We start from the raw sequence: 22,633 nt of genomic DNA on the forward strand, positions 1-22,633 counted from the left end.
GGGAAACAATGACAGCGAACAATAATTTGTATTACATTTATAATGTTAGTTTAGATATCATTTAAAACGTTAATTGAGGTTAAGAAACTTTTTATGTTTGAAATATTGTACTGTAGACCTAAAATATCGCTAAGTTTGTTTGGTATATTGTATAACATGCGCTTTGGCGTTAATGCTGGACATTTCTCTAACTTATGTTTGGTTGTTAATTTTTCATCACAGTTGTCACATCTTGGTTCTTGTTTGTTGGAGAACACGTAGCTATTTGTTAATCGCGTATGACCCAGTCGGAGTCGCGTTAAGAGCGTAGGCGCAAAATTTCGGGCCAATGCTTTTTAAATGCATTTATTTTTTTCGAATCCTGAGAAAACTAATAAATATTTTTGAAAAATTTAAACGCAGAATAAAAAAATACATTATTACTGAGGACCGAAAGTCCCTGAAAACATCTATAATATTTAGTTTAATAAGTTACAGGGGTGAAAAAGAATAGAAAATTTAGTGTGATTTTTAATTTCAAATATCTCGTTCAAAAAAAACTTTTTGTTTATTCTAAGGGACTTTCGGCCCTCGGTAATAACGTAATCTTTCATTCTGCGTTTAAATTTTTCAAAAATATTTAACAATACAATTATACAGGCAAAATATCAACAAAAATAGCCAAACATAAAAAAGAAAGGAATAACACCAGCTTTCAGAACAAATAACAACCTAGGCAAATATATTTAAAACAACAAGAGCCAACATAAAAACACTTACACAGTGGTGTGTACAAACTTGACTGCCCAAAAACTTACATTGGTCAAACGGGTAGAAATTTTAATAAACGAATAGCAGAACATAAAAGGGCTTTCAATAATAGAAAAACAGATTCTACATACGCACTTCACCTTCTAGATCATAATCATTCTTTTAATGACGAATTTAAAATTCTCCACATTCAAAATAAAGGCCTTAAGCTATCTTTGTTAGAATCTATGGAAATCAACAAATTAAAAAACACAGATATAATTCTGAACCTATTTCATTAGAGACTATAAAGTGTAAACCCATGCCAAAAACAGATCACTTCATAAAGGCAATCAGCCGAAACAGCTGTAGTGATAAGAATTTAAAATAAATTTTGTGGAAATTTTGAAAACAAAGTTTTCAGTGTTTTATTGTTACATAAAATGAATTTCCATCAAATAACGGTCGAATCCATCAATTATTCAAAAATATTTGTTAGTTTCCTCCGGATTCGAAAAAAATGAATGCATGTAAAAAGCATTGGCCCGAAATTTTGCGCTTACGCTCTTAATATTACCTGGTCTCTCCGACTTGTTGGTAATGTGGGCCAGGGTTTTATCGATTTTTTAACATCACGTAGCTTGGCCGATGACACTTTCCACTTTTCTTCCCACATATCATCATCAGTGGCGTTACAGCTCTTTATGAGCCAAAGCCTTCTTCAGAACAATCCTCCATTCGCCCCTGTCTCTGGCAACTCTTCTCCATGCTCTAATTCCGATAGACTTCAAATCATTTTCTAGGTTGTCTTGGTACCTAAGTCTCGGTCTTCCTGTTCTTCGTTGTTTGATCGGCCCTCTTCGGTCAAAAACTTTTCTGACTATGGCATCTTCCTCTCGTCTGATTACATGACCTATCCATCTGAGGCGTGCTACCTTAATGAATTTTACAACGGCAGGTTCTCCAAATTTTCTATACAACTCAAAATTGTAACACCTGCGCCACAAACCTTGTTCTTTTATGCCTCCATATATTCGTCTTAGTATTTTTCGCTCAAAACGTTTGAGCAATTCTTCCCACATATATCGCACTTTAAATTTAACCGCCGCTTTCACGTCCTCACTCGTAAATGTTTTGGTACACTCCGCACTATCACTACTTGCAGCTTCTTTTGCAGCATTGTCTGCCTCTTCATTTCCTGGAATTCCAATATGGGAGGTATCCAGAATAATATAATATTTTTTCCATTAAGTTAAGCGGTATGGATTTCTTTTTTTATCTTGATGACTAAAGGATTAGTTGGGTGGACATATTGGATTGAATGTACGGAACTTAGAGAGTCTGTGAGTATAATATAATTGGTATTATTGGATGCGTTGAGAGCAAGGGTGGCCTGGTATAGAGCATATAGTTCAGCAGAGTAAATGGAGTACTCTGAAGGGAGTTTGTATTTATTTGTCGATGGGGTTATGATTGCAGCACCAGTACCTTTATTTGATTTAGATGCTTCTGTGTATATATGTGTATAATCCTTGTAGTTGTGAAGAATATCGTTGAAGGCGGATTTGATTAACTGTAGGTTTGTTGAATGTTTGTCGAAAGAAATAAGGCGGGTTAGGCACTGAGGGTTCTTTATTTGCCATGGGGGAATTGAGGGCGATTTGTAGGAAAAGCATTCTGGGAACGTGTAGTTTAATTGATTTAAATAGCTTCTAATCCTTGTGTAGAAAGGTTTAGCAGTTCTTGGCTTATTTAAGAAGAGATTTGGGAACTTTTCTGTAAAACAATTGTGAATGTAGGGTTTTTTGGGTTAGACCTGATTTTTGCGGTGTATGCTACACTTAAATAAAGTCTTCTGTCTTCTAAGGATGGTTCACCAATTTCACAATAAATACTTTCGATTGGTGTTGTGCGAAAAGCTCCAGATATTATTCGTGAAGATAGGTTGTGAAGACTGTCAAGTTTTTTTAGCAGTGTCTTAGTGGCTGTAGAATACACAGTAGATCCATAATTTAATTTTGATCTGATTAATGTTGTGTATAACATTAAAAGTGTTTGGCGATCCGCACACCATTCTTTATTGGCCAGAGTTTTTAAAAGATTTAATCGCTTGTGACAAGATAAGATCAAATTTGTTATATGAAGTTTCCATCTTAGAGTTTCTTTGAATGTCATGCCCAAGAATTTTATTGATGTTACACGTTTTAGGTTTTCATCACATTGTCTTAGGTTGGGGGTGTTTGTGACATTTTTCTTAGAAAACAAGATGAAACGAGTTTTTTCAGTGGAAAAACAGAAAACTGTTTTTTGTGACCAGAGTTCTAGGTGTTGGATAAAGTTCTGTGTGTGACAAAATATATTTTGTATATTTTTACCTTTGCAAAACACTAGAAGATCATCCGCGTAGACGCGTGCCTTTATAGGCGATTTTAGATTTTTGAGAATATCATTGATTGCCACTATAAAGAGCGTAGTTATAACCGAGCCTTGAGGAATACCATTTTCTGGATACATTATATCTGATGTTGTGTTGTTTGCTTTAACTCTGAAAGCTCTATTTTGAAGGAAGTTTTTAATAAAGAAAAAACAGTGACCTTGGATGTTCCAACTATGTAATTTTTTTTATTATATAATCGTACCAGGCTGAATCGAAAGCTCTTGATATGTCAAAGAAAACCGCTAGACATTTATTCCTTAGTGCGAATGCTTCAGAAATGTCACTTTCCAAATCTATGATATTATCTATGGTTGACCTTTGCTCTCTAAAACCACTTTGTTCTGGAATAATTAAATCTTGTCTTTCCAGGTGCCATCTTAGTCTATTATTAATAATTTTTTCTAGTAACTTACACATGGCGCATGTTAAAGATATTGGTCGGTATAACTCGGAACTTGTTTTAATACTATTAGGTTTTTGTATAGGTATAAATGTGGATTCATGCCATTTTTCAGGAAATTTGTGCCGTAGCCAAATAATATTAAACAGATTTAGAAGTTGTTTGTGAGCGCTGTCTGGAAGGCGTTTGATAAAAATACTAGGAATATCGTCTGGACCAGCGCTAGTTTCTTTAAGATTTGATAATGTTTCTGTATACTCTAATTGAGAAATGGGTCAATTTAACGGTTCATCTGTGTTAGGTATAATGCTAATTTTCTTATTTTCTTCTTGCTGTTTGTAATTTATGAAAGATTTTTTATAATTGATATTACTGGATCGGTTTTTGTATGTGTTAGTAACGATTTTGGCAATCTCAGTATTACTAGTAACTGCCTTTCCATTTATTTAGAGGCTTTTGATATTCTGAATGCTATTTAATGCGGATATTCTTCGGACTTTGTTCCATACTTCAGTCATGGAAGTGTTTGCATTTAACGTTGATACATATTGAGTCCATGACTGGCGTTTGGCATTTCTAGTTGTCCTTTTGGCTATAGCACATTGTTTTCTGTATTCAATTTTATTCTCAACAGTTTTGTAGCGCTTGTATTGGTTAAAAGCTCTTTTGCTAGATTCAACTGCTGTTTTGAATTCGCGATTCCACCATGGGACAGGGTTGCGTTGTTTTATGCATGTAGTCTTTCCTATTGCTTTTTCTGCTGCTTTTGTGATAATGGTAACAAGGTTCTTCGGTGTCTCGTCAATATTTGAGGTACTTTTAAATGTGGTCAAACTGCTTTCGATTAAATTGAAATAAGATTTGAAAAACGTTTTCAAATAGATCGGATATTTGATTAAAATCAAGAATAAATGGAGGGTTTTGCTCTGAGATGAAAGCCTTGGCCGGTTCCATGAGTATATGAGTTGGCTTTTCCTTACGTTTTTTTTTGGTTTTTTGGATGGAGCATCATTAGGTTTAACAAACGGGTCTAGACTTGGGTTTTCTGAATCAACGTCTTGCGCTGGAGAAGGTGTGACTATTTCTTCCAAACTGCGTTTTGAGCTATTTTGTGTAGACTGGGTTGTATCTATATTGATGTTTGGTTGTGCGGCTGGAGTTTTTGAGGGGTTAGTTGGAAGTACTTGGGGAGGTGTGGATTACGAAAATGTTTGGGAGTGAGGGTTTTGGTTATATTTTTCAGAAACTGATTCTTGGGTTGTTTTGCAATTTGCTGCAGTATGGCCTTGCCTTTTACATAAAAAACATACCAAGGAATCTTGTGACAAAAAAATCCTATACTTGGTGTTATCATAATTAATTAATATGGATTCAGGTATTGAGACAAGCGGTGGTGTATAAAAATTTGTCGTCTAAAACTATAAACGTAGCTGAATTCCGACAAACCGACACTTCTTGAGAAATGACATGGAAGACATGTTTTTAAGGGCCAATTTTTCAATTTCTTTAGTAAAGCATGCGGAATGGTGGGACAAACGTTTGACAGAATTAGTCTTTCTGCTGGAGTGACTAGTTTGCGTGCTTGGACTTGGTCCGTGTTGGTTATTAATTTCTATAAACCCTCCATAATTATTCATAAAAGTTCAACAATGTTTTTGTTTGCAAGGTACATACACACTCTGTTGTTAGAAAGCCGTGAGGAAAATAGAATATTTTTGGGCTCGATCAACATTTCTAGTGGAATCAGGTAATCTTGAAGTTTTAGGTTTTCAATGGCTTGATCTTTGGTAGGGAATTGTTGTTCAATGACAGCAGAAGAATAGGTTTTAGTATTGTTTTCCTTTTGGGAGCTTCTGTAGTCAGAAGTCCCGTCAGTTGGATATAACATCTTTTCTTTATAATTTAAAATTAATTTAAACCTGAAATACGGACCTGTTTTAGACCAGGCAATTTTATCATGTCGTTATGGATAACGAATAAACTTGTTTAGAGTTTTTATATCAAGCCGACTTATGATAAATACAATAAATTCCTGTGAAATGACTGTTCTATATAATTTTAAAGAGTACTTACAGGATGGAAGAGAACGCTCTTATGCACTCATATTGATAAACTAAAAATTTTTTAATTAACTACTATCTTAATAACTGTTTTTGTTTGGAGCTGACAAATTCGCACTAATTAGTATCCCTGTCCATATATCTTTGTTCATTAAATTGTCAATTAAATTGTGATTTTAACTCATATGCATCATTGATTTGGATCTGCTTGAGTAACTGTCTCTTTTAGTTTAATTAGAGATAAAATGAAGGGTGAAATAATGTAATTAAAATTTGATTTCTTTTGCTTGGTTGAGTTTTCTGCTATTGATTTGTAACTGATAGTGATGACAACATAGTGGTGAAATTTTTAATATAATTTGGACAACTGTCATGTCTTACATTTAAAAATTCCTTCATTCTACTATTTACATTTTGTACATTACCTTTTGCTATATTAGGAAGCTTAATTCATTAATATGATTCGGATCAAGCTGTAGATTAAAATCAAATTGCAGAGCCAGATGATCACTGCCCAGATCTGGAGTTACAATTACATTTGTGATATTATTTACAATATTTTTAGAACATAATAATATATCCGGAGTTATGCTTGGTTACCTGCCATGATAAAGGTAGGAGCTATAGGTATTTGACAAAAATTGAGATTTTTAAGGAAACATTTGATTTGTTTCATAAGTGGGGGACTTAACTTTGGGTTAAAACGGGCAAATTATCATAACGGGACGCTTTGATGAAGATTGTTTCTTCGATTAAGGAACAATTGTGAATGTAGACAATGAAAATATTTAATTTTTGAAGTCTTTAAAGCTGAATGAAACGTGGATTTGGGGGTTGTTTATTCTTGGAGGGTTTTCTTAACCCATTTTCAATGTTTTTCTGGATTGAAGGCTGCAACCTCCGAGGATTTGGTTTAACATATTTCTTGTTTGTTGGATTATAGACGTCATAATATGGATCAACGAAATTTTCATTTTTGCTATGAGTCTTTGGAGGGTCATTAGTTCGTTTTTCCAGATCAGACATTAGTATAAATAGTTGATTTCCTCTAAATACTGGGGTAGTATCAATATTATATAGGTGTACAAATCTGTTTTTTAGTTTCATTATAATTACTTGTCAATCGCTATTTTTAGGATCATTAAATTTGTTAGTATACATTTCTATAATATGATCATGATAAGTCATTGATGAGTGTATTCTGCTTGTACCAGTAAATTTCTGATGTAATTTTATAGGATTTTTTATTTATTAACTTATGCGTGCATTAGGAATTCCTAATGCACGCATTAGGGCTTTAATTGGTCTGTTAGGACATTTATGTGACTGCCATTGCATGACAAACATTTTTCCGGAAGAGGAGAGGTACAAATTTGTGTTGGATGTTTTCTTTGGCATTTCCTACAGCTTATTAACATGGTGCAATTATCTGTAGTGTGGATATATAATAAACATTTGGATCATAGAATAGAAGGTTCAGGCGGATGGCTGGAGTAAACAAGATAGTGGTAGTTTTTAAATGATACTCCTTCACTAAATAGATTTTGAAAGGATGAGTAATCTCCCGTAATTATTCTAATCAGAGGAGTAAGTTTTCCGGTTTTTCTTGATGTAATTCTTTTGCAATATATGTGGTTTATTCCGTTATTTGTAAGGTGGTCGTTATATGTGCGAAAGGTGTGTTGTGTGATTTATTTGGTGTTGATTGATTGTGCTTAGAATTTGTTTCTTTGTATTCGTTGACTGCTTTTGACTGTATGAATGATTTCAGCTGTGTATATTAGTTAATTAAGTTAAATTAAGATGTATAAACTGAGTGGTTTCTTCCATGAAAGAGTTATTTGTTTTTATAAACTGTTTACTCTCGATTCCTATTTTAGTAAATTCAGTGGTCTCACAATGTTCACATGTGGGTCCTGTTCTGTTTAACTTGTTTATTAATGACATTTCTGAGGTAATAAGGTTTTGTTAATTTATGCTATTTGCTGACGACCTTGAGCTATAGTTTCAAGCTTATCTGACCGTCTAAGGATTCAAGAAGACCTGATCTACGATAACCTGATATACTTAACAATGATGTTGTGTTTGACTATCACATTAATACAAGCCTTCTTTCAAGAGTTACTGAAATAAGAGATTTGGGTGTTTTATTTGACAGTTCCTTGTCATTTATCACATCAGCAATCTGTCGAATAAAGCATACCGCAATGTAGATTTTATAACAAGTGACTCTTGAGATCTTTCGGGACCCACATATAGAATTTTATATCTTACTTTCGTCTGTATGCTCACCATACTATTTTTACCATATTTACAAAGTTGAAAAAATTCAAAATAAGTTTCTCCGGATTTGTGCTTATAGATTAAACTTACAAAACATGCCTTTGGTGGAACTAAGGTCAAGGCTAAATATCAGTTCCCTAGAAGACTAAAGAACTAAATGTAATTTAGTGTTTCTCTATAAACTACTTAAGCATACCTCGGACTGTTCTGATTTATTAGGTCTTATCAACTTTAGATGTAGTACTAGAATTTTTAGAGACATACCTTTGTTTTCTATAAAGCAATCACACAATATATGGCAATTTCTCTCCTATTAACAAAACTCAGACATGGAAAATGACTTTAATCAATCTTATGATCTGGTGGATATAAAATCTGTAAGATTTAAGCACTCTTGGACTGAGTATGTTAGGTCGAAGATCAGTGACCTTTAACTTCATTTCATTTTAATAAGATTTACAGGAAAATTTACTTTAATTTAATCATTTGTTTAACATTATTTAATAATTATTTAATATTTAGTTTTTATTGTATTTTTGTGAAAATTGAGACATTTGTGAATATAAAATAGAACATAATTTAGATTAACATATTTTCCAAACCTCACACAATCCCATAGCTCTTCATTGTACACGTCAATAAGTATTTAGCTAATAATGTCTAATATTTTAACATATTATGTGATAGCATAACAAAAGATAATTGTTATACCAACACATCAGTCGATAGTCCAAAACCTAAATAAACCTTTTTCCTTGACACTATCCACTTTACATCAGTTTCTCTAGAGCGTTATGTAAATAAATTATATTAAAGCGTCAGGGGTTTTAGGCCCATTGCTGGATGTATAATTTCCATTGTTTTCTGTTTTTCAGTCCAATCTCTGATTCCCATCTCTCTTCCATCACTACATCCGCTCTTTTTTTGCTCTCAGGTACTCTACAGCCAATATTCTTGACTTGTCTATTACCTTGCATTCTTTCTAGATGTCCGAGCCATTCTAGTCTCCGTTTTTATTTTACTTTAGTTATTGTAGGATTAGCATACAATTGGTACACTTCTACATTAGTTCGTGTTCTCCATTCTTCCTCTACTACCGTTTTCATCAAACATTCTGAGAAGTATCTTTCTTTCCCATGCTTCCAATCTGTTCTGTATGGTTTTGTTCATAGTCTATGTCTAGGCAGCATATAGCATTGTGGGTCTAATTATAGTTTTTTATACTCTTATTTTTGTATTATGAGATATATCTTTGGCCTTAATTATTTTGTTCATAGCCCCAGCACAATTGTTGCTCTTGGTCAGTCTCAGGTTGATTTCAGTTTCTTCGTTACATGTCTGATCAATAAGGGTACCTAAGTACATATATTCATCTCCACCTTATCGAGATTTCCATGTACTTGGATTTATTAATATTAACTTTCAGTCCCATTTTAGAGCTTTCCTGAATCAGTATTTTTGCTATACTTGCCAGTTCTTTTCTATTTCTTGCAATGAGAACCACATTGTGTCACTGAGTCTCCTTGACGAACTCCTTATTTCAATCCGAATTCTACTGAGACTCTACCATGGCCTTTCACAGCACAAATGGTAAAATTGTCATCTTCAGCAATCTTACTATTGTTTCTGGTACTTGGAAATCTTTTAGCGTTTCTATTAATTTGTTTCTATCTATTGTATCGTAGGCAGCTTTGTAATCAATGAAAAGTACTTGTGCTGATATGTTGCATTCATAGCAGTTGATCAGGATTTGTTTTAGCATAAAAATTTGATCGGTTGTTGATCTTCCCTTATGAATCTGATCTTTTTTTAACTCTGTTCTACATTCGTAATCAAACCAGTGGCTATTTCTAACTCATTTTGTTCTTGGTATGTTCTTCGATGTTGCTTCCTTTATAGTGTTTGCCATTTTCGAGAATGTTGTATGTTACTCACAGTAGCACTATCTTGTTTGGCGTAGGTTTCTTGTATATCCTTTTGATAATCCTGTACTACCTCAAATTTTCGCAGTTTTTCAAAATTAAATTTAGGTGCACTTTCTTGTTTCGTATATGCTTTTTAATTATTGCATCTCATATTAATTTCTAACCAAAAAAAATCAGAATCTATGTCAGCCTCTCTGCACGTTTTGACATTTGATATTAAATTAGCGAACTTCTCTTGTATTAAGATATGGTCTATTTGATTAGTTTCATTTGATCCCGGAATTTGCCATGTTCCTTTATATATATTCTTTCTCCTGCAATGCATAATCATTATTTTCATTCTCTTTTCAATTGCCAATGTAATCAATCTTTGGCTATTATCATTTGTATTCATCTTCTTCTTCTTGTAGTTCCTTCTCCTATCGGAGGTTGGCTATCATCACAGCTATCCGTAACTTATTGGCGGCTGCTCTGAAAAGATCTACTGAGCTGCAACTATACCAGTCTCTTAGGTTTCTTAGCCAGGAAATTCTTCGTCTTCCTATGGATTTTTTACCCTTGATTTTACCTTGCATTATAAGCCTTAATATCTCATATTAGGCACCTCTGGTAATGTGGGCTAAATATTCCAGCTTTCTTGTTTTGATGTGCTTTATGACCTCGCAATCCTTTTGTAGCCTTCTTAATACTTCTACATTTGTAACTCACCAGGCCCATGGTATTTTCAAAATCCTTCTATAGCACCACATCTCAAATGATTCCATCTTCTTTATATTACCCACTTTTAGTGTCCAGCTTTCCATTCCATACGACAAAATCGAGAACACGTAGCATTTTAAGGCTCATCCTCAACTCTAGAGGAAGGTCTTGATTAACAAACATTGTTTTCATTTTTATAAATACTTTTCTTGCAATTTCAATGCGTGTCCTTATTTCTCTATGTTGGTCATTGTTTTAATTTACCCAGTTCCCAGATATTTGTAGTTATTCACTCTCTACTTGTTTTCCCTCGATATCCAGCCTTCCTACTATATGTTGCTTAGAAATAATCATGCAATTGGTTTTCTTAACATTCATTTGTAGTCCATATTTTATACTGACTTGATGTAATCTATTTACATGTTGCAGTGCTTTTAGACTGTCTGCAAAAACAGTGGTGTCGTCTGTGAATCTTATGTTGTTCAAGATTTTTCCATTTATTGATATACCCTGTTGTTCCTCTGATATTGCTTCCTTAAAGATAGCTTTGCTGTACAGATTGAATAACAATGGGGAGAGCATGCAACCCTGTCTAACATCTCTTTTGATATCTATAGTTTCTGTATCATCATTTTTAATTCTAACCTTTGCTTTTTGATTCCAGTACAGATTGGAAATAACCTATATATCTCGACTATCCACATTCTTTTCTTTTAACAGTTTTACGAGTTTCTGATGCATACTCTATCAAAAGCCTTTTGATAATCTATAAAGCAGACATAGAGATTCCTGGTTCATATCTAGTTGTCTTTGCATGAGAATGTTAAAAGATAACAGAGCCTCTCTCATTCCTAGTCCTCATCTGAATCCAAACTGGATGTCATGTATATCTTTTATTTTTTTATGCATATTAAATCTGTCGTATTTTCTGTCATACTCTTCTATTTCTATGCATTGATCTGTTAATCACTTTTCCTTTATATTCATATATGAATTCTTCATGAAATTCAACTTTTCCTTCTCCTTTTTCTTCTGTTGGAGCATGTATTTTTATCAGAGATATCATGTTCTCTTTTCCTTTACCTTTTCCTGTTTTACCTGCTCCACATCTTCATGTACCTGTCTGAAAACCCACTCCAAAATTCCTATTATCGCCTCCACTTGTATAAAACGTGTATGGACTAATCTTTTCAATGTTATTTTAAGTCAAATGTGTTTCTTAGATTGCTATGATGTGCATTTTATATTTCTTAAGTTCTTCTATCAGGTTAATTACTCCTCCCTCCTCATACATTCCATGTCGTAATATTTATGTATGTATTCTTATTTCTTGTTTCACTATTTAAGTTCAAACTCATTTTTCTGTTCATCGCTAGGGTCTGTCGGCATGTTTTTTTTTTCTTTTTCCACTGCTATATGCCTTTGGGTCCATATTTCTAGAATTTTCTCATTTGAAAGTAACATTTCCGGCCCCTTCCCATTTTATGCCATCCACAGTTAGTTTTTTTGTACCTTTTCTTCACGTTTTTACATCTAGCCCTAAATTTTCATTATAAACTTTTAATAAACCCTTTTATTACCTTGTTTTTTTTTCGCCATAATACTTCTTTTGTACCGGACATATATTGTTTCTTAGGTTCATTGCAGATTTTATTTTGTCAAGCTCTTTTACAGATGTTTTGTATACAATTTTTTAAATTATTTTTTAAGAATGTTTCATCTGTTGTGACTATTGGTAGACTCATAATTACTATGTTATTTCTTTTCATTTGTTTTCTACATTCCATTCTTTCTACTTTGTTTTCAACCTGGGTTAATTTGTTTTTGTTTTTTTTTTAAATTCACATATGTAAACAAACCGTAAATTATTTTTTTATACTAATCGCAATATTTGGGGTTTTGGTAGGAGAAAAACAAATGTACTTTTCATCTGCTTAGTACACTGTTGGTGATTTTTTAAAGCCAATAGGCTTATTGTACTTAAACCTTGATGTTAATTCCATTCATGGATTTGTCTTTGACTATTAGTATTGAAATTTATTATCATTTTTATCAAATGTTTATTCGACATGTATGTTTATATAACATATACACCTTTAATATAAAGTAAAATAAACTTTCCCATTAAATTAAATATACTGCACAATAATAATATTTTGCTATATCTCAGAAATAGCCAACATTTTCTGATACTACCTCAATTATCACTGGTAATGAAGATATAGTCCTCTCATACATTCATAATTAATCAGTACAAGTTATTTTATGGATACCCAATTGATATATGAATCCCACACCACAGCCACCGATTTCTTACAAAGATCCACCGAAATTGAAATATAATATTGAGGATTATTTGTCAATGAAAAACTAATTCAGGAAACATACAAATTAAAAAAACCAAGATAATTATTAAAATAAGCAATTCATTTGGATTATAGCCTGAAAATCAAAACTTTGCCTAAACAATACATTATTTCTCTACAAATTTTAAAACCTGTTATTCAAAACCTTAACACTTTCACTGTAGAAGCTGCCAGATGGCATCTTTCATACTTCTCTGTCTGAGCAGACAGGGCATTTGGTGTTATCTGCATATTGCATAAATACGCTATCAAATGTTCATTCCACACAGAAAAATGTTCTGCACCAAAAGTGTTAAATATCAAGGTAAAAATTAAAATCAAAATAAAAAAATTATGTAATAAAAAACATCCAATGACCAACACACACAATATCTAAAGCTTTCTGAAAACACAACTAAAATAACATAATATTATGATGTATATAAAGTTAAAAAAAAAAAGAATATATAAAAGTAAATTTGGTGTAACATTGATTTTGATTATTAATTTTTCTTTCTTTAATGATTGTATTACTTTTGCAGTTACTACTGCAGTATGTTTGAATTATAAAATATTTTCACAATGTATTACCTTAGCCCATTCTTCTTCTGTAAAATGAAGTTTTCCTTTAAAAAAGCTTTCATCATATTCATCCTCACTATTAAATCCAGTACAGTCTTCTTTAATTTCAATCTCATTGTTATTGCAAGGAGTTTCTACAGGAGAAGTGTCCACAGGTGAAGGAGTATTGGGTTCATGCAAGGGTTCAGGCAATATATCACGCTTCAGTGTAATGCGCTCTCTCTTTTGTTCTCTCCTAACTTCTCTCTTCTGCTCTCTTACACTTTCTCTATCTCTTGGTCTTTCTGATTCTTTATAACGTTTGTGGAAACGTTCCTTTCTTTCACTTTTGCTGAAACAATAGCAATATTATAGATTATAAAAAAAAGTTAATCATATTCTACATTTAAACTTGATACAAATTTCAGATAATTCTGAAAGTTCTTTGAAAAAAGCATTAAATACTGATAAAAAATGACAAAAGTAGGTATTTTCTGATATTCTTATGCCTTTTTTGTCCTTTGATATTTTTATGTCTTTTCTTTTTCTATAAGAAAAAGCTCTTGAGTCTTGACACTTGTTACATAGGTTCATCATGGTATTGAAGGTGAAAGTAAGTATGTATATAAAACTGTATACCATAGATCAGGAAATGAATGAATGTACAAATACAAATGAATCTCATTTAAAACAAGATGGCTTCATTAAAGATATTTATAATCTATATAAGATCTACTATGAAGAAATACACTGATTATATGATATATAAGAAAATATGAAAGCAAGTCTTATAAAAATAATACCAATAAAGAACTAAAAACATTTTTATGGGATATATAAGAAATATTATAGATCCCTAATAATTATATGGGAATTAAAAAACAGTTGTCCTCATTTATGGTGTTAAAATCGATTGGGAAACTTTTGCTCCTATTAAGAAATATGTCCTACTTACTATGGGGATCTCCTAGCATTTGTAGTGTTATCTGAAAGATTCTGTATCTGGATAGTACTAATATCATTTCTTCTATTTGTCCTCTCTGTAGGAGCCTACAAAATAAGAATGTTTAGTATTTTGTTCAATCTACATATTTACTGATAATTGACAAATTAATTGCTTTGTCTGAATATGTTTATTTTTAACAAGTCCCTAAAACAAATTTGGAATGTAGTAGAACCCTTCCACAAATATGCATTATTAGTACTTTTATAACTATAATATTAGTGGTTATAGACACAAATTTCAATGTCAATATGATTTATCTATTTATAGACTTCCATTACAAATTATGTTCATCTTTGTGAACCTACATTCTGCTGGGTTGTATCATTATTTTCTTCGGAACTTGCTGATGCCTTTCGAATAGCTGGTAGAATGGTCATTGTGTTTGTTGACGAGAATCAATTAGTTTTTGATAATTATTATGAAATTATTTCTAAAAGGATTAAATATGTCTGTCTACTGCCACTAACTGAAAACTGAAATAGCTCAAAGCCATGTCAAAGCCTTAGCTGTCAAATTAATTTGTCAACCATTAATCTAACGATTGAAAGTATCGATTATAAATCGATTCATAGAATAAGTATTCAAGAATAAAAATTTTATTTTAAAAAGTTCCTTTATAAAAGCAATAAAAGGTATAATAATAAAAACCCTATCCGGCTACATCACAGAACGTTTCTTTTCTGAATGATTATTCCATCATCAGTGCTATCTAGATGTACATGTTTGAAGCCACTAAATATATGGGTATTCAAGAATAATTCAACATCAATTTTAAACGTGGACAGTGAGATTTTAGATGTATTTATGTATCCGAATTATATCTTCAGCATATAAAAGATGATTCACATATCGTCCATTTATTTTAATAGTCTTTTCACTCTTTACCTCTTGTTTTATAGGCATCTTTAACACTTACAACTTGTCTAACTCGGTTAACAATATATTCAAGGGTATAAAGAATTTTGTATTATAAGATTAGAAAAAAACTTCATAAGTTTAATGGAGTATTTAATTGGATTAATCGTTGTTTAAACGTTTTAGCCGCTTGCTTACTAGTCTACCACTAGCACGTCAACCACGCACTGACTGCTTAGACAAGGAAAGAGAGACCTTTTCTCTTTCCTTGTCTAATGTCTGTCAGTTGTCAGTTATTTTCATTTCACTTCACCACAAACCATACATACTCCACTTCACAGCATATGATGAGCATTATTTAACATCGAGTTGTTTTCTAAACTAGGCTCGAGACGTCACCTGTCAGCCCGTCAGGGTAAGAAAATATTCTAAAAAACAGTTATTTTGAAATGTCATAGTTCTGGAAATATTAGGAATACTTTCAGACTTTTCAACTTCAATATAACGATGTTTACGTATTTTGTGTTTTAATTGTTTGGTATGTATTTAAATTGATTGTATTACTCCATCTCTATTTATCCAGTGATAATAATCTAACTACCTGTAAACATCACATCGTTTTTGAACAATTTTCTCAGCAGTCAAGCAGTTCTACCATTAAATTCGAAGATGTGGGTACCCACCCATGTTCAAGTAACTGGTAAGTGAGCGTACATTCAACAAGGTTGTCTTATATTTAATAATAAAATTTGTTTTAGTTTTAAGAGCAGAAAAGCTACTTGTCAAAGGAAAAAACAATACAAATGACTGCTTTGTTACCATTGCTTTGGGAAAAACTAAGTTTCAAACATCAATAAAAGAAAAATCTGGGCAGCTAGTAGAATGGCATGAAGAATGTGAACTGTAAGTGTTTAATTGCAATTATTTGACCTACTTAGTTACATACCTTCATATTTCCATATGATGAGTAATCAATGGTTTATCAAGATTATTTAAATTTAGAAATTATTACTATTAATTGACTTCAATATATATATGAACTCATTTAATGTATGTAGTTTATCATTTATAGAGAAAGTATATGTTGATGTATAAGGTAAATGTCCTTATAAATACACTTTTATTTGCTAATATCATCAGTTAATGAGAAATTATAAATGATCTACTTTATTTATCATTTATTAAAATATTTGATTTCTTTAATTTTATAAATTTTTTGATGTTCAATTTATGGCTTTCCTTAAATACTGTAAAAGTAGCAGAATGTTACATATTACTTATTTAGATACTTATTTAAATGGATATTTTTTTTATTTTCAATAAATATAGGTAATGCGATTTCTACTTTTGAATTTTCATTGTACCTAATAATTAAAAAAAACCTTATTTTACATTTCAGAAAAAATGCTCAATTCTTTATAAAATGCTCAGCATGACAATAAAATCCATAATCAACCATAACAATTTTAAAACATTGACTTGGATACAGAAAAAATAAATGAATTTGAATGCAGAATATTTTATATAGTTTTTTGCATGTTAGATGCAAAATTTTCCTCCATTTGTCTACAACTAGTTTTTAATCAAAACCATACTTTGTTTTGCTTATTTAAAGGATGTTAGTGTATATTATTGTTTTTTAGTGTCACTGACCATTAGTGAAAATATTTATAATGTTTGTCATGTCAGTACATTCCTATTAATTTATAGAATTTGTTTACTAGAGATTCCATTCACTTAAGTGTATGTTTATCTATTTGTGATTCATTCAAAGCATAGTAAACATAAACAGATATAACTAAATAATTTAGAATAACATGACCAGTTAATTTTTTTGGCACAGAATCTTTAAATGCTTTAGTGATCATTCAGCTAGGTTTACTATGTATTTTAAGATGCATTAATCACTTTCTTTAGTTTTGGTTATCATATGAAGATACAAGGTTTAAAATATACCTAATGTACATAATATGTTATATTCCCTGTTTTCTTCCACTAAGTACATTCTTTTTATTTTATTTTAGTCCTATACCAGATCAAGGCAATACAGCAGAGATTGTTTTAACAGTTTTACATCACAATTATTTGGGAATAGATGAATTTTTAGGACGTGTTAATATCCCATTAAATACATTAGATGTGTATGAAAGACCTAAAAATAAATGGTTTAAGTTACAGAGCAAACCAGGTAAGGGCTTTTTGTTTTACTACGTAAAAAAATATCTGTTTTTCACTTTAAAAAGCTGTTTGAATAATTTCAACTGATTCTTATCTAATTTGATATGCTGATAATGAAAATGACATAAGAAAATGTCTAGGACATCAGGATTTTTCACAAAACACATTTAGTTGATTTTCCAGTGTCTTAGCTATGCAATATTATATTTTGAGTATCATATTCTTTGGCTATTTAAACTGTAAGTTGTATCACATATGTGGAGATACATCTCTGATTTATATATGATGTGTAAACTTGCTGCACAGAATACCAAGTCTAGGTCTCAGCAGGAAACACAAGGTATACTATATGTATGTTGCCTACTCAGTTTTACCTTACCTTGATGAGATAATATCGACTCAGTTTCTTTTCGCCAATTTATTAAATTTGACTAATATGACTTATTAAGTTGGTATTATTATAATTTTGTTTGCATAATGATTTTATAACTTGGCCTTGCTAAGGTGCACCAAATATCTACTCAGCTATTTGACCTCTTCTTCATGATGCAGAAATACCTGTGCTAAATCCCCCTGTTATGTTAGGGGAGATACCAGACTCAGATGAAGGTGAAGGTGAATGGCATCCCTTTATTGACTCATCAAAACTCAGCCTAAAAGTAGTTTTATTCCATGATGGTGGTTGCTATGCTTCTATTTGTTAGATATGGCAATGATTATTGAAAAAGTCAAATATGAAGATCACAGTTTGCAAATATGTGATGATTTCAAGATCTTGTTTATGTTGCTTGGACAACAAGCTAGTAATACCAAATTTTCTTTCCTTCCCTTCATATAAGGCTAGACTTTATAAAAGTTCATCAAATCTCAAATCTTTCCTAAAAGATGGACAATGTTTCAATTACTAGGTTACAAAGTTTTCAGAACTCTCAGAGGTAAAAGATTGTAATTACAAAAATATAGTCAAAAGAATGCTGTCTTATCAAAACTTGGGTTGCCTCATATTTTATTTTTCGCTACCATCTAGACTGTTTTCCTGAGAATTTAGGAGCTGTGAGTGAAGAACGACCATCAAGGAGATGGAAAGAAGATAAAGGAAAATGGAGCACAACATCAGACTACTGCTACTTGCTACAGAGGGTTGTTCCATGTGATATTTATAAGCAAAAATGTACTAAGAAGAGCCTTATAGTAAAAACACGATTTTATTTAAATTCACAAGTTCATTTGAATTCAAAAATAAATTTTCAAAATAATAAACATGATTTCACATATTTTTATGCACTATCTCTTTCTAGTAATACCATCCAGAAAAACATATACAGCATTTGCGATAAAATATGACATGTAAAGCAGAGTTAATTTTTGGATTTAGTGTATTACAAACAATATAAATCAGTTAATATTATCCAAACAGCTTTTAAAAAAAATCAGGTCTATATAATTAAAAGGATCAATTATTATATTATTATTACATTTAATATAAACAAGTATGCTATAAGTAAGAGTAAAAAAAATATTTAAATCAATGGTATCCAACATATTTTGGAAAATTACTATCAAATCAATCAAGTGCAGTTATGTTTTATAAATATAGTTTTGCATATAAAAAGTCAGATTACACCAAAATAAATATCTTGCATTAAGCAATAGGTGTCAAAGTTCACTTTTGGCAGACAACTCTTTGTAGGATATTGATAAGAAATAAATTTATGAGTGTAAACAACTACAGGATTAGATTTATTGAATTTACAAGAAAGTTGTTCTCAAAGAAAATCTATTTTTGAATGCTGTACTGAAACAACTTTCTCATAAAAAAATAATTCATTATAAAAATAAATGTATGTTGAAGTAAAAAGTGGAAATCTATATGGGAAATATACAAGAAAATGATCAGTACATAATCACCTTAACTTATTGATAATATGCCTTCATAGTTGCCTATTGTTTAAAATAGCTCTACAGAATACAAGGACAGAGTCAATACTATACTTCAACCGCATACAATTACCTCTGGTATTAAATTTATTCAGATTGTCATGAGAATTTTAAGCTACTTTTACAATTAACCTTATGGTTTACTTATAAATCTATCAATTAATAAAAATTGTGGATACACCTAAAAAAAAATGTAATTTAAGGTCAAGAAATCACTTATTTTTACAGTACAGTATTATTTTCATTACATTACTGACAAATAACTCTTCTATACAGGGTGTTTCTTCAGGAAAGTAAGATAAGAAAAAAGGGATCAGTTAGGCGATTTCAAAAACCTCATACTTAATTACTTCATCAGTAACAAAGATACTGGTTTGGTACAAAGTTCTATCTATTTTGCCAACTTCTTATTTGGTTCATAACTTTTTACCCACATTATATTTGACACATGAATATTCTTTAAGGTAAGATTATATATATGTATATTTATATATATATATATATATATATATATATATATATATATATATATATATATATATATATATATATATATAGAAAAGGAAAAGAAGTCTTTGCTGACAACGTTAGAAAACGGAGCTTTGAGGTTTATTTGGATTTGCAGCGGTGAAATAAGTGTACTCTTTTAACTAAGTTTCAAGCTTTCGAAAATGTTTATTTTCATCATCAGGAAAAACTGAAATAAAGTGCTACTGTTAGTAAAGCATCCTCGAAACCTATTAAGAATGTAAAAGGTTATAAAAACTTACGTTAATGAGATTTGTCTTTCGTGGATGTTCTACTAACATGTGACAATATCACGCACCACTCATTGATTGAGTCAATAATGTGTGATCTCGTCTACATATCTCCTGTCCCCTTCACCCCTGAATCGCGTCTCTCTTATAGCGACTTAAGCATATTGTTTAAGTGGTTTCTTGCAGTGGTGTAACTAATGAATAAAACTATGCTAAATACTTATGCTAAGAAATATTCCTACATTCGGTAATCCTGCTATGAATCTGACTGGTTCTCTACCCATGCCTTCATATATTCAGTGCACGCTGATGTGCTCAGGGGGCCTTCATGATATCCTTACTTTTTCACATCATATCTATCATTGGGCTTAACATCTACTACCACATATGGTCCGAGATATTTCTTCCTCAGCTTAAGTCCACCACCAAACTGCGTTCTCTTAATTGCCACTAGGTCCCCTTTTCTATACATTCTCGGCTTCTTCCTTCGTAAGTCATACCTGCGCTTATTGTCCTCCTGGACTTTGATTAACTGACGTCTACTCTCGTTTCTTAACATGTCTCTACCTTCATCATATTGTTTGATCATTTCCTGCTCTATTATTTCTTTCATCCTTAGATCCTCTTTATTCTTCATCTTTGTCCCAAAAAGTAGTTCGAATGGAGTAGCATCAATGCTTCTTTGATAAGTGGAATTAAAAAACTGTTGCAACTTATAAATATGCTTATACCACTTAATCGGTTCCTCTATACTCAATTTGGTTAATACTGGGATTAACGTTCTATTGACACATTCTACTTACTTTAAACGTACAACTCCTTCTTCTTCGGATTTACTTAAAACTATTATGTCATCCTTATAGTAAATTGCTATGTTCTTGGATGTCAGCTCTCCAAATATGTGGCTAATAAATCTTTGAAACACTGCAGGACTATTACACAATCCGAACGGACACCTTAAAAATTCGTATTGTGACGAATCCAGTGTATTTAATTACATCTTTCTCTATTGGTACATGGAAGAATCCATTCTTGAGGTCTATTGTGCTAAAATATTCTGCACCTTGTAACCGATCCAATATATCTTCTATTAAAGGTAATGGAAACCTATCTTTTATTATATTTCGATTAAGTTTTCGGTAATCACCGCAAACTATGATCTGTCCGTCTTTCTTTTTGACGAGTACAATTGGACTTGCAAAATCGGATGTACTAGGTCGAATTATTTTTTTCTCTATCCATTCCTCAATTTGCTTACCTACTTCTTGCTTTTCTGGTATTGATAGCCTTCTCGGGTTTTGGTGTATCGGTTCTTCGCTACTTAGAATTATTTTCATTTTTATATCTGTAGTCTTGGTCTGTCGCGGTTCATAATTTTCCACTAATTCTTTTATCTCCATCTTAATATTTGGGTCTTTTATATGTTCCAGTTGTAGATTATCATCGTGTGTCGCCTCGTCAACTGCAATCCTCATTATCATATTATCTACTTCTTTTTTGCATACAATAATTCCATCTTCGGTTATGGTAACCTCTGCTTGTTTTAGTATATTGTTTCCAAGAATAACTTCGACGTCTAATGCTCCTTTTGGGATTACATGAAATAAAATATGGAAATCTTTGCCTTGAATTTCCACTATTATAAAAAGAACCTAAAGTTTTAACCTTAATACCTCCTAATCCATTTAACTCTACTATATTCTTCTTAAGAATGACATCATCAAAGTGCTTTTCAAAAATATCTTGTCTCATTGCACTTATGTCACTTCCTGTATCAAACAATGCACGTAACGATATTTTTCCAAATTTTAAGATCACTGAGTTTTTATATACTACGTCAATGACATTTACCTGACCAGAAGTCGAAGGTCTATCTTCTTTAGCATTGCATCGAGAAGAAACGTGTCCAAATTGGTTGCCTTTGAAGCATTTCGTTCCCTTGGCTTTATCAGGACAATCTCTCGATCTGTGCCCCCGATTTCCACAATTATAACATTGTTCTTCTCTCTTAATTCTGTTTTCCGACATTCTTCTGTCATCTCCTCTAGCTTCGTTGTTTCTATAATCTCGTCGTATTTAATTGTTTCTGCCATCTCGTCGTACTTCATTGTTTGTCCACTTCTTTCTATGCGTTTCAGTTGTAGAGGATTTGTGTGCCGTCTGTTTTTTAATGAGTTCATACAATTTAATTTTTTTCCTTGAAGTCTCTGAAGTTGTTTGCGCCATAAAGTACAACTTTGTTAACAGGGTCGTCTTGAATGCCTTCTATTGTATATTGTATTATGACCTCGTCTTCTATGTTACCTCTGCTACCAATTTCCCTCATCGTCAGTACATACTCCTGTACACTTTCATCATGTTTCTTCTTTCTACGCATCAGCATTTTATGTATTTCAGCACTACTTATTTTATTTTCGAATTCCGAAATATGTCTTTTCTTCAATAGTTTCCAGCTATTA

At 31.7% G+C, this 22,633-nt stretch overlaps 2 protein-coding genes across 3 annotated transcripts in view; one reads left to right on the forward strand and one right to left on the reverse strand.

Annotated features, from left to right (window-relative positions):
- The window catches only part of Duba (Deubiquitinating enzyme A), a 35,171-nt gene extending 20,232 nt beyond the window's left edge, over window positions 1-14,939 (reverse strand). The window contains exons 1-3 of the mRNA XM_072546757.1: window positions 14,751-14,939; window positions 14,395-14,489; window positions 13,470-13,791 (exon numbers count right to left, since the gene is read on the reverse strand). Of these exons, the coding sequence (XP_072402858.1) occupies window positions 13,470-13,791; window positions 14,395-14,489; window positions 14,751-14,822 (489 nt within the window). The 5' untranslated portion in view covers window positions 14,823-14,939. The remainder of the gene's footprint in view (window positions 1-13,469; window positions 13,792-14,394; window positions 14,490-14,750) is intronic.
- Window positions 14,940-15,627: 688 nt separating this feature from the next.
- Window positions 15,628-22,633, forward strand: part of Rip11 (Rab11 interacting protein) — a 35,949-nt gene continuing 28,943 nt past the window's right edge. Inside the window, exons 1-3 of one of the 2 annotated variants that reach the window (XM_072546760.1) lie at window positions 15,628-16,000; window positions 16,059-16,203; window positions 17,325-17,488. In XM_072546760.1, the coding sequence (XP_072402861.1) occupies window positions 15,970-16,000; window positions 16,059-16,203; window positions 17,325-17,488 (340 nt within the window). In that variant the 5' untranslated portion in view covers window positions 15,628-15,969. The remainder of the gene's footprint in view (window positions 16,001-16,058; window positions 16,204-17,324; window positions 17,489-22,633) is intronic. The other variant, XM_072546761.1, reaches the window with a different exon arrangement.

This window comes from Diabrotica undecimpunctata, chromosome 10, assembly GCF_040954645.1.
Source record: "Diabrotica undecimpunctata isolate CICGRU chromosome 10, icDiaUnde3, whole genome shotgun sequence".
Lineage (NCBI taxonomy): Eukaryota > Metazoa > Arthropoda > Insecta > Coleoptera > Chrysomelidae > Diabrotica > Diabrotica undecimpunctata.